We start from the raw sequence: 13,561 nt of genomic DNA on the forward strand, positions 1-13,561 counted from the left end.
GCAAATATTACGAAAATATGACTCGAGCATTTCACAGATTTGCGGCCGAGACACTGCGCGCGGAGGGAAGGAAAATGCTTTTTTCAAAAATTCACGATAAATCGAAATATTGTGCTAGAGACTTCCCGTTTGTTTCAAAATAAAGGTAAATAATTGAATATTACTATACTGTAAGAATTTTAGCTTACAATTGCGTTTTCAACCATTTCGGTCGAGTCAAAGTTGAATGAATGTCGATTTCGTTTATTTATCGTGATTTATATGCAAATATTTCAAAAAAGATAAAAGCTATGACCATGAGTTATTTTTTTTTTTGTACTCTACGTAAAATTGCACACATTTTCATATATGGAACTCTATATAACGGCTAATATAAAACGGTGCAAATATCACAACAATGTGACTCAAGCATTTCGGAGATTTGCTGCCGAGATTCCACGCGCGGAGGGAAGGAAAATTTTTTTTTCAAAAATCCACCATAAATCAAAATATTGTGCTAGAGACTTCCAACTTTTTTCAAAATGAAGGTAAATGATTGAATATTACCAGAATGTTGAGTCGACGTATCATACGTCGATTAAGCACCCAACAGACTATTTTCGTCGACGTTTAATACGTCCAATAGGCGTTTAAAGGTTAATTTCCTTTCAAAAGCATAAACCTGTTTTATTTCTATTTTATTCTGCAGTAAGTATCATAATGTTCTGTTAAACACTTCACTTTTAGAAGGAAGAGTTATTAACTTAACATATTCAAATACTGTCAACATGTGCAAAAGTAGTAGGGCTCATAAATCCAACAGATTTCAGCAGTAAACCGCAATATATTTTTGTGATATTCTGTATTACACAGTATTATTCGGTGTCTTGTGCCTAATACATCCTCTTAGTAACGACAAAATACTAACAAACTTCATCATGAAAAATTGTCTCATTAAAAACGTGTACCCTTTATCTGCCTGACCCACTATATATAGTTGGTCCTAAATATGGACAAATTCCATGGAAAATGCATAAAATAAATGATAATACCATTTTTATATACATATTAAACTAAAATAATTAAAAAAATAAAATTCAGGCAGCAATGGGTTAACTTTACCTTATGGGAATGGTTAAAAGTCTGCACCAGGTTTGGGAGTCCCTCTCCACTTTCTATTTCTCGTGGAATTTTCTCTGTCCCTAGTTGCATTTCTTTTTTATTCATCGGCAGTGTCTAGTTTCTGTGTGTGTCTGTGTCTTACTTCAACCATACTTTAAGACTCCTCCCACTATACAACCCTAGAGCTGATTGGTTGAAGGAACCCTCCCACCCACCTCCGTTTAGTTTGGGAGAAAATGCCCCACTCCAAAACATAGTAAATTATCACAAAGAAATAAACCTATTTTATATGATATAACACATCTTATAAATTTATAAAGTTATACAGTAAGCGCTGAATGGCTTTTGCTGCCCCAGTGCTTGGTGTTACACCTAAACTTTGTAAAACCAACCAACCAACTCCTCCGTTTAGTAAGCGCTGTTACCATAAGAATTTTCGAAGTTCGCAACTGTACTTTCCGCAAAATGGCTCTGTTTCGCGAGTTTTAAGAGTCGAGACAAAACATTAATATCTTGTTGAGGGAGGAAATGCACGACAAAGAGATCATTGTAAGGCCCTATCCACACTAGTGGGCACAGCCTGATGAGCAAAAATTTTCCATAATCTGTTCCACCTATACTGACCAACCGAGTATGGAGCCAGAACGATGTTATTGTCTGGTAACACTGCTCCAGAGGCGATAGAAAATTTAAACGGCTGGAAGTGCACGATGTGCATGACCGTTAGTGTGGACAGGCCTTAAAAAAGAAAGCATAAAATAAATACTGAAGGCATTGTCACACAGGCACATTTTCTGGCATCTTGCCTTCAAAATTGGCCATTAAAAAAGCCAGTTCTAGAGAAAAAACTGAAGTCAATATATGTTTGGCAAATTTGCTGATAGGAGAATGGAGAAGTTTACCAATACCTTCCCCTACTAGACAGCAATACAAATTGAACCAACACAATGACATTATGACTTAGACCCACTCCACATGGGCGAGCTTTACTCTACGAACTTTGCTTGATGTGACGCCCGCTTCTGACATCACATCAAACACAGTTCGTGGACGGGGCTTAACTGCCCTTGGAGCAAACTGGGTTTAGAATGATGAACATTCACCTGAAATGGATTGAATTACTTTCACTGTTTGGCTAATTACATATGAGTGCTGCCCTTGAAGAAAGGAAAACGAATATGCAGTGTCACAGTGCCTTAAAGCAATGAAATGTTCATTCTTCTATTAATGTGTCCTGTCATTAAATAGTTATGTTTACTGAAAGCACACAAACATTCCGCAGGAAAGAAAAAATGTGCACTTTGCAAGTAAGGATAAGTGTGTCCAAGTAAGGCAATTCAGAGAGAGTTACAAGGAGTTACAAGTATAGGATGTCTCAAAAACTTGTTAGTCCATCCGAGGAGACATCGTGTGCTCACTTATCTGTAAGAGCAGGTTTTACTGTTCATTCACAGTGTCCTAATGATTTTCTCTAGCTTTCTTTTAAACTCTTCTCTTCCACACTGTTGCTGTTTACAACTTCTGGTGGCAGTTTATTCCATGTGTCACATATCTTGTATGTAAAGAAGTTCCCACAGTGGTATGTGTTGTATCTCTTCATTTCTAGTTTCCATCCATCATTTCTTGTTTGGTTATCGTTTAACGTAAATAGGTTCGTGTCTACTTTTGTTTTGCCTTTCAGTATTTTGAATGTTTCTATTAGTTGCCCTCGCAATCGTCATGTTTCTAGGTCGTACATGTTTAGGTCCTCTAGTCATCTTCAGTAACCTATTTGCCTGATGGATGGAATTAACTTAGTGCCTCTTGCTTGTACTCCTTCTAATCTATTTATGTCTTTTCTTAGTGTTGGTGACCAAAACTGTACTGCATATTCAAGAAGAGGTCTAACTATTGATGTGTAGAGCTGCAGCACCGTTTCCTTGTTTCTGTATTTGAACTGCCTCTTTATGTGTCCCACTAGTTTCTGTGCCTTCTTTTCAGCTTTTATGCACTGTTTTGTGGATTTTAAGTCCTTGGTAATAATGACTTCAAGGTCCTCCTCTTATTCTACACTATTTATGTCCTTCCCAAGCAGTAGCTGGCATGAGAGTTGTTTGTTCCTATTTGTAATACTTTACACTTATCCACGTTAAAAGGCATTTGCCATTTTTTCGACCACTCTCCTATTCTCATTAGGTCATTTTATTAAACTTTCCACTGCATCTGGGTCTGCTGCATTTACACCTAGTTTGGTGTCATCGGCAAATTCGGGGACCTATGCTATTTTTTATTGGTTTCTTACTATTAACATGCTCAAATAATTCTTTTGGGTTTTCCTTACAAACTGACGCAACTCTCTTATCTTTATTTATCTTTGCATTTCTTACTAATTTGTCCACCAATCCACAGCGTTCTTTATGCCTGCTTGCTTCTATTGGTGTTGGGTGTGAGTTCATTGATTTGTGCAATGTCTCTTTCTCTTATCTTATTTTTAATTTCTCTGGTGAACCACTTTGTCTAAGGGTTGCCATTTGTTAGTATTTGCCTTAATGGTATACATCTAGAGTTCTTTTCTGTGTATTCCTCATGAAAGGCTTTCCAGTGCTTATCTATGCCTGTGTTCTCGTCACACTCTAGATTTTTAATGTACTCCTTTAGGTTTTTTAGGTCTTGTCAATGGTATTCTAATCTCATTAATATCTTCTCTTTTTTTATGTTGAACATTAATTTGAAATGCGATAATTTTATGGTCGCTTTTGCCTAGATTTACACCTACTGAAAGGTCAGATACTAGATTATCTTTCGTTGATAAGACGATGTCTAGTTTGCTGTTTCCTCTAGTGGGTTTGTCAACCCATTGGTGGAGGAATTCATTTTTTACAAAATCTAAAAATCTCTTTCCTTCTACGTTTGATGTGGAGGTCATCGTGTCCCAATGTACTGCTGCATTGAAATCTCTGAATTATTATGCAGTGTTGTTTATCTCTTGTCCTAGTTTGTTGTTTATCTCTTGTTCTAGTAGTGCATACAACTCTTCATCGGACATTTGTGATTGGTGGGGAGGTCTGTACACTAGTATTAGAGTTATCTTCCTCCCTGGGCTGTTTATATTGATGCCAATTACTTCATGTATGGTTGTAATTTTACACTCTATTGGACTGAGGTGGTCCCTAACTTATAACATAACGCCTCCACCTTTTTTATTGAGTCTATCCATTTTGAACAATTTATATCCAGGTATCTGGTGCTCTCCTACGAAGTCTCTTGTTGTCTCTTGTACCCACGTTTCTGTGATACCTATTATGTCTAATTCCTCACTTGCTACCAATGATTTGTAGAGATCTACTTTGTTCCGAATTGATTGTGCATTAAACTGCGTCACTCTGAGGGACTTTTCTATCTTCTCTTTTGCCCTTGGTGGCTTTCTTAGTTTCCCTTACTACCACTGTTGCCTGCAGTGCTACTACTAACCAGCTTCTGGGAGCTTTCCGATTTCTTACCCTGAAAGTTCAGTTCACTTAGGTATTTCAAGAGGTTTTTGTTGAGAAAGTTTCCTATTAGTTTTGTTCTTTCCAAATTCAAGTGAGTTCCATCTCTTTTATATAGTTTTTTATTCCCTATAAATCTGTCCCAAAAGTTTACAAACCTAACACCTTTTTCTTGGCATATTAATTCCAGTCTGTCATTGATTCCAATTGCCTTGCTGAGGGAGGAATGGCTTACATTGGTTCTGGGTAAAAGTACTCTAAGAATGCCATTATCAGTTTTCTCTCGGATGTTCTCTACAATTTTGGTCAGGTTGGCTACAAGATCTTCTGTCTGGCCAGATCGTCCGTCTTTTAGAAACGAGCCATTTCCTCCTCCCTGCACTATGACTGCACTTTTTTCTATTATTTACCTTGATTTTTTTACTGCTTCGGCTATCATCTTTGCTCCTGCACCTGGGTAAGAATTAACTTTTCTCTTGCTTCTGTTTTTGGCCACAAAATTTAAGCCACGTTCTTTTACTAACAAGTCTCTGATTAAGATTGTTTCCTCTTCAGCTTCTGAGAGCACAGCAAATCTATTCGTTGTGTTGATTCCTTTTGGGGGACAATTGTTTTTTCTGGCTGCTATCAATCTTCTACCAACAGCTCTCTTGAATTCATCATTTTTATTATTGTAAGCTTCTTTCTTTGTACCTAGTCTAGTGGTTGTTTCTGTTTCACTCCTGGTTCTGGTCTTAAGCAATTGTTTTCTAATCTCCACTATACTCTCTCCGTTTTGTACTGGGTCGTTGTTCAATTCCTGTTTTTCTTTATTAAGGTCTGTAACTTCTCTTTGTAGGTCTCCAGTTTCCTTTTCCATCCTGTCTTCTCTTCTCTTGCCTTCAAGTTTGTCCTTTGTCAACTCCTTTAGTTCCTTTGCTACTTCTCCCCCCCTACCCTCTCAGTTTAGCTATCTCCTGTTCTTGTTGACAGGTGAGACAGACACTGAGACTACCTAGCTTTGATGTGCATGCCTCTTTGTAGTCTACGCACCACTTGCTAACACTGCATCTGTGTTTGTGTCTTGGTTACAGTATTTCTACCTGTGTTTTTAATTCAATATTCTTTCTATTGTGACCAGTTGAAAAGGGAAAAGAGGGGTGGTTGAGTACTCCCACTGTCGCCGCATCTGCTTATCCATGGACAGTTTTCCATAGTTCGTCGACAGGATACCTTTTATCGCTGCCACACTAACATACGGTCTCCCTGTTGTTAGACGAGAGAGAGAGAGGGAGAGCGAAATTGTCTAATTTATAATATTAATAACGGCCCCCACTGTCCCGAATCCTTAATTGTGCAGAACAGTTTTATTAAGATAATGAAATAAAGCAACAATAAGATTTGACTCATTCTGGAATTATTTTGTTTCGCCAAATGCTTCCCTCTTGATAACCGACGTACTTAACGTACCTACCAGATGTGGGATGGAATGGAATATAGAGTTTAGGTCAGAGGCCAAGTTCTGGGACGTATGAGATCACTCAGCGAATAAGGAGGTATGAAAGTCGTAACTGGAGGAAAACCTCAAAACAGCTGCACTATGAAATAATTGTTAGGAGAGGGAGATAGCAAGAAGGAAGAACGATAATACGAATGGACGAAAAGCAAAAGGAACGAAAGGGGTTGCAGCTATGGCCAGAAGGTACGCTTCAAAGGACCTTAAGTAATGCCTACAGTGCATCCCATGAGGTGCACTAATGGCGCTACCCCCGCTACGGGCCCTACCCGATGTGACATTTTGCCTGAAGCCAGTCAGAGCAATAGAAAGGCTAAGGTTTTCGAGTGGAATGTGACATTTATTTGCGGTTACGGAAGAGTTGAAGGCGACAGGTGCCATTTTCCTCTAGAAAATCCAAAGAGAAACAATAACTGACGATGTCAGAAGGAAAACTATTTGAGTTTATTTTGTTTTTATCAGTTATCACTGCAAATATTGTTAATGATAATTCTAAGTTTAAGGAGTAAATCCAATCCGGAATTGCCAGAGGGGTTACCTGAACATCTGGGAGGCAGATAATGCTCAAAATCACAGGCTGTATACATCGCTTATTTTCTGCCTATAAACACTCTACTTCGGAAAGCTCTATAGAATCGGCTTCATTAATGGCCGTCTCAATGTCCACTTACATGATGACGCTTCCTTCTCCTCGAGGGCAATGAATTGCTGTGGAAGGGTCCATCCGACCTTGAAAACGACCGGGCGTTTGGCCAAGGCGTCTTTAGGAAGAAGCAGCGTCACCAAGACGACAGCAATGATCCGCGTTAGGTTGGAGGGAAGAAGAGACCGTCCAAGTCCCCTTGTGGGTGAAACACCTCCTCCTCTCCCATTGCAAGCCATGACAGCCTAGTAACAATGAGAATGATAATTATTATCAAGAGCCTGTGTGCATCTAAATAGAATTTTTCACATTTGATTACATATTAAACAGCATACATGTATAACACGAGAGCTGAAATTATCGGTCCATCAACCATTAATGTGCAATTTAATAACTACTATGACATCTTATAACTTCTCGGTTCTCTTGCACTCTGAAATATGCTGATCACAATATCACTACAGGCCTCGAATCCGAGAGCCCCAGATCCTTGACCCATTACAGCAGTTTTTGGTGCTATGAGGATGGCTGCTGAGGAGAAGTGTCCCTGGACTCCTATGCTGTTAGACATCAAGGTCCTTGGAATCCTTGCACCTCAGATGCTGACCGAACAAACTGCGGTTAGGCCTTGGTTTAATTTCTCTTATAGCGACAATTTAATTTCTCTTTTTTTTCTTCTATCAAAGGACTTTACGATGAAGACTACGATGATTTGCATTTTAGAAAACTCTACTTTAAACTTTGATGGAGAAAGACATTGCGCCAGTGCCTGGATCAACCTCAACGGACTGACAGACGACCTTGAAGGGTAAGGGGGCATAATCGGGCGGGTCTCCCAGGGCAGGTGCCTTCGCCCTTTTGGGGACCTTGGAAGGGGGGGAAACCATCCTGAATGAATTTAGTATTTTTCGTACCATGACTGAATTTGCAACATTTCGCCTCTGGTGCGCCTTCCATCCTTCACTTGGGTTTTTCCAGTGAAGTAAAAAGTAAGAAATAAATATAACTTGAAACACTCTGAGGTAACAAGTACAATGAGGCAAACCAAATTCATTGACTTTTAATTCTCTGGAAAGAGCTATGGCCATGGAATGTCTGCAAGGGAAGGTTAATATAAGCGAAGTGGGACGGCTTAATGATCCAGCAAAAGACTTATGTACAAAACCATAATCCAAAACAGTAATAGATATGAAAATAATCATTCAAAGGATAAAACAGAGCGAACAAATAATGCACAACATAAAATGCTAGAACAAAGATTACAAGATAAAGACCCAAACACATATGATGTAGTACCTACGGATTACCACTAATGGTAGATGAGTCAATTAATAACCTAAAGAGGAATTAGAAGAAAACCACCAAAATCATGTTCTTGGGCGTCAATAATAAGAAAAGACCAACAGAAAATCTTCCCCTAAAAACAAGAAAAAAATTTCTGATGACCAAAATGAAACTAATCCATCTGTCAATTCAAATTCAAACACAAAAAAGGAAAAAATGTGTCGTGGCCCATAAAGCTTTCAGCCACAGCCCAACGGTGGCCTTTTTTGTTAGCAACTGTAGCGTTACCAGACGCACGATCATGGTTATCTATAACCTGAGAAAAGATCAAAACTACTGAGGCTAGAGGGTTGTAATGTGGTACGTTTGATGATTGGAGGGTGGATGATCCACTTACCAATTTGCACGAAGTCAGACATAACAGACGCTAAACGCATCATAGGTAATGCTATGATAAAAATAGACTCTGGATTCATCAGGAGGTTTCCAATTTTAATTACATTTGATATAAGTTCAAAATGGAAAAATGAAGGTATTGACCTAAAGATCGTAAGTCAAATAACAGAATTTGAGAGCCACATATCCCATATTAAAGCCAGTTTATTATTATTATTATTATTATTATTATTATTATTATTATTATTATTATTATTATTATTATTATTATTTCAGTAGATGAAAACTATTCACTTGGAATAAGCACACCAAAGGGGCCATTGACATGAAATTCAAGCTTCCAAAGAATGTTGGTTTCAACCTCCCACTGCAGCAGTAACGGATAATGATGCAAAGACAAGGTTTTTGCATCGCCCTTGGAGAGACATGACCCCACCACTCTGATACAGCTTGGAAAAGTCTGGATCCAGGTCGTAACGAGGGACTTTGAATATACGCCGGAGCTCTAGAATCCTCCTCAACCTCTTTTATCCAAGTTGAAATGGGTGAAGAACCACCTCCAAGTCTTCATCAGGGGGTAGTACTATTTGAGCAAGGGATTCCCCCCCCCCCCCCCCCCCCCACACACACCCCCAAAAAAAAAATTTTTTTTGATCAGAGATCCAGTTACGAATAATCACTCACTACATTTCTTGATTAGATCTGATAGACTTTGAATCAACAAAAATGAAATTCCTCCAGTAATAGAACTACCTCCTCTTGGATTATGCATCAGGCATAAACTTGCACACACGGCGAAATATTTATCTAGAATGTCATAAAATAATCAGTCAACAGAAAAAGAATTCACACTATGCAATATACACAGAAGGGTCCAAGTCTTCATCAGACGTGAGATCTGCAGCCATGTCACGCAACAGAGCAAATTTTCCTTGCCAAGAATGCTTCCGTTGTCAAAGCAGTATTCTATGCAACAGAGACAACCATTAAAACAATTAAAGATATACTGTCACATAAATTTGTAATTCTAAGCGACTCTGCGAGTGGTATAGATCCTTCTAAGATTGTATGGAGGTGGCAAAAAATGCAGAGGTCGTATTTTGGATCCCTCCTTGTGTAGACATTGAAGGAAAAGACTGCAACTGTGCGACAAGATCCAACGTAGATATAACAATTAGTAAGTAAATAACACTGCTGTAAAACTCGTTGTAATCATTTTATGGCAGAATATATTGAATAATGAACCTGATTGTAAAAGAAAAGATAAGAAGAGATCAAGGTCAGTGTCAGAGGATGGAATTCACCTCATCACAAAGAAGACACTAAAGTAATTCTCACTCGTCTTGGACTTTGTCAATCTTACATTACTCTTGGATATTTGATGAATAACCCACACGATCCGATTCTAGTATCTACAAAACTTAGAGTAACACTAACAGATGAACAATTTTAGTGTGAATGTCCATCGCATAATCTTAATAACAAAATAAAATAGTGTAAAGAATTTGAAATAAATCAGTTAGAAAAATTCTGTGATTCCATCAGTTAATCCAGTTATAAAATTTTTAACAAGCTGTGATTTAATCAATGAAATAAAACATTCAACTGTTAAGAAATACAACTCCCTCTGACCAAAGGGAGGGCTATTACCTCAGTTGTCAGGTTAATTGAGGGGAGAGAGAATAAGTGGAAAAGCTCTCAATCTACTTCGCAGGATTAGAAAACATGAGACTCCAGTTTAGCCTCTTCATTCCTTTGCCGTCTTTCGTAATGTAAAACTATTTAAGAAAAATATCTCCTCATAGTTTGAGATGAAACATTTTGACCCACATACCTACTTCCAACAAATAAAACCAGTGTTTACAGTTTTCCTGTTAAACAACTCTCTTAGAAAAACGAGATTATCTTATTTGATAACATGATATGATACAGTTTTTTTCCAATTTGATAAAATGACTAAAGTCAGATGTTCTGTCAGTTTCCACTGAAGACGTCAATAGCTGAAATGTCGCTTACTTTACGTTAAAGATACTACTGTGGATAATCGGTGCAACAAGTTTCTTTGGTACTTGGATAACGATAAAATAAAGTGCAAAAAGTGAAAAGCGAGTGACACAGAAGGTTGGCACTACTGACAAATATAACAACCCTTTATTCCTAGAGCAGATTCCCTTAGTATGTGATATTTGGAGAGGGCTGAACAATGTCCTCGTGTCCGTATTAGAGAAGAGAAAGATATTAAATAAAATAGCTGGTAAAGATATCGTATGAATTCTACCTAGAACTCACAAATCAAACGTCAAGTATACTACAGTTAAAGAAGAAAAAAGTCATATTAAAGAACGTAGCGGCCTTTGTAAGTATTCATTTTGGCTCAACGGCGCACTGGCTACTTTCAAAATTATATACGTATAAATCAACATAGTTGTGATAGTGGGAAAGAAATGTGATATACGCTGTCAAGAAATGGATCTGTTTATATATGGCGTGACATTTACTTAGCTTGAAGGATGACCATGAGCTGAATTTTTTACACCTTAATAAAGACACCCGCTTGCGTGTGGAAAATTAAAGATAATTTTCATTGGCCTATTTAGCTCCAAGGAACACATCAGAAGAAGCATACATTAAGAGACGGGGCAGAAACATGACGGGAATAATTAGCAAAGTAGATAAAATCTGAATGATTCATGGATACCACTGCAGAGTTCAATAAGGCTGATAAATCTTAGATTAATTTTTACGCGATTATTTTCTTTAAATGAAAATCTGTCTAGTGAAATAATGATCATAATAATCTGCTTAATCGTCTACGAACACTGGTACTCTTCTAGTCACGGAATACTCCGAGCTATTGGGGTTAAATACAAAAATTTGGATTTTACGCGAGATCCCTAAAGGATTTGCCTTAAACTTATGAGAAATTTCAAATTTTAAGTTTCTTACCAGCCTAGATGATGGAATGTCCTTGTCAGCAAAGCCCCTCAGAAACGACAGGAAGAAGACCCGTTCCGACTGCTTGGAGTTGCCTGCTTCAGCTGACTGACTCAGAGGCTCTTAGACTGGACTCTGCTCAATTCAGTGGAATGGCGTAGCAAACAAACAGCTCGTCGCCCAGAGAGACTAGGCATTTCAGGAAACGGGAAGCGATAATTGGCTGTCTTTACCGCTACCCACTGATTCATGACTGTCCTGAAAGGACAGTTGAAATCAATAGTTGGCAGGGGGAAATGTTTAAAGCAGTGAATTTTTTAAGAGGATCTCTATCGGTTTGTATTTTGTATTCCCGCTATTTCTCTTTTGACACACACCAGCATACACACACACACACACACACAACAACACACACATATATATATATATATATATATATATATATATATATATATATATATATATATATATATATATATATATTAAACAATAAACCATAGGTGTTGCTGCGTTAGAAAGTGCCAATGGTTGTCACACAAAATGTGTCTTAAAGCTGAGGAGCTCCTGAATAAGGTCTGTGGCTCCCTTAATGGGAGGAAATGGCCTATACATGACATATAGGCCTCTACTCCTGTGGTGTGCCAGGAAATAAGAATAATCTCATTCTTGCCAGTCTTCCTGGTGGTATTTTGATCATACACCCTCCAGTCATCAAACATACCAAATTGCAAGTTGGCCATGGATTGTGCATCTGACACACTTTCTGGAGTCATGGGATGCACCTTCACTCTACTGCATCTGGTGAGCAACTGGAGAGCTGCTGGTCATAGTTGGTGGTTTTATAGAGTATTATACGTTGTACAGAAAACCCAATTGAGTAAAGACCGTGGGTTCAACTTAATGTCTCCCAAAAGAAAAAAAGTCAACAACTAAACTAATTTAAACTCATAACAGTAACATTATAAAAATCAACAGAACAATAAACAACAATAAAATCAACAACAACGGTATTTACATTATTTGAAAATATTATGTTGAAAAGTACAAATAAACGAGACCATGTCTTTGTAAAAAGCGCCGAAAAGCAACTGGTCGACAGGGTGGGGCCAGCATACCTTGTAAGCCAAGGAAGGGCAACACATGTCCCCTTGTACAAACTGCAGAGATGACAGTTCACAGGGGTAGCCAGGAACAGTACCTCCAAGGAGTCACTAGCAGCAATACTTTAAGGACGTTTTCAAAATAAATCGCACACTACCAAAAGCCATCAGAAAAAGAAGAGGGGCTGAAAATTGTTGCCTCAACCACTGCATAGCACTCAAAACATCTCAACCCCTACATATGCATATAACTCAAAACCCTCCAACCCCTGCATATTACACAAAACGTCTCAACCTCTTCATATTACTCAAACCGTCTGTATCCCTACATATTACTCATAACGACTCAACCCTTACATATAACTCAAAATGTCTCAACCCATGCATATTACCCTAACCTCTCAACCCCTGCATATTACGCAAAACGTCTCAACCCCTGCGTATTACACAAAACCTTCCAACCCCTGCATATTACTCTAACCTCTCAACCCCTGCATATTACTCAAAATGTCACCACATCATCAGCGAAGTCCAAAACAAACAAGCAACGAGGAGCGAGTTCACCGCCAAACGTAACAGGATAAAAACAGTGACATAGCAAACGTATCTATTACTTTACAAAACCCTTTGAAGGTAGGAAAAGACCCAAGTCCAGACTTCAAATGACCAATAAACAAAACTGGACAAAACTAATAAACACTTACTTTAATGAACCAAATGTCAAAACCAACGCAACATTGAAAAATAGGTTATTATATCTTCAATATATACATACATATATATATATATATATATATATATATATATATATATATATATATATATATATATATATATATATACATACTATATATATATATATATATATATATATATATATTGCTATACATTTACTCTAATATTTACTGGGATTCTGAGCTGCAACGGATGATCATAGAGAGTTCACTATAATTGCCAAGAAACTGCAATATTTTGGCCAAATCAGGGGAAAACTAATGGCTTAGGGCCTTCCTCAAGTGAGGTAAAGATTACAAGAGCACAGATCATTTACTTAATTATATTTACATAAAACAAACAGATCAGAATAAATGGAATTACTGCTAAATGACTGAAGCATACACAGAATAAATATTCTACGTCT

At 37.8% G+C, this 13,561-nt stretch overlaps 1 protein-coding gene across 4 annotated transcripts in view; it reads right to left on the bottom strand.

The window, feature by feature from the left end:
* Positions 1-13,561, bottom strand: part of LOC135199217 (integumentary mucin C.1-like) — a 77,336-nt gene that overhangs the window by 31,790 nt on the left and 31,985 nt on the right. For 3 of the 4 annotated variants that reach the window (XM_064227084.1, XM_064227081.1, XM_064227082.1), the window contains exons 2-3: positions 11,333-11,578; positions 6,735-6,951 (exon numbers count right to left, since the gene is read on the bottom strand). In XM_064227084.1, the coding sequence (XP_064083154.1) occupies positions 6,735-6,945 (211 nt within the window). In that variant the 5' untranslated portion in view covers positions 6,946-6,951; positions 11,333-11,578. The remainder of the gene's footprint in view (positions 1-6,734; positions 6,952-11,332; positions 11,579-13,561) is intronic. The other variant, XM_064227085.1, reaches the window with a different exon arrangement.

The sequence above is a fragment of the Macrobrachium nipponense genome, chromosome 25, assembly GCF_015104395.2.
Source record: "Macrobrachium nipponense isolate FS-2020 chromosome 25, ASM1510439v2, whole genome shotgun sequence".
Taxonomy (NCBI): domain Eukaryota; kingdom Metazoa; phylum Arthropoda; class Malacostraca; order Decapoda; family Palaemonidae; genus Macrobrachium; species Macrobrachium nipponense.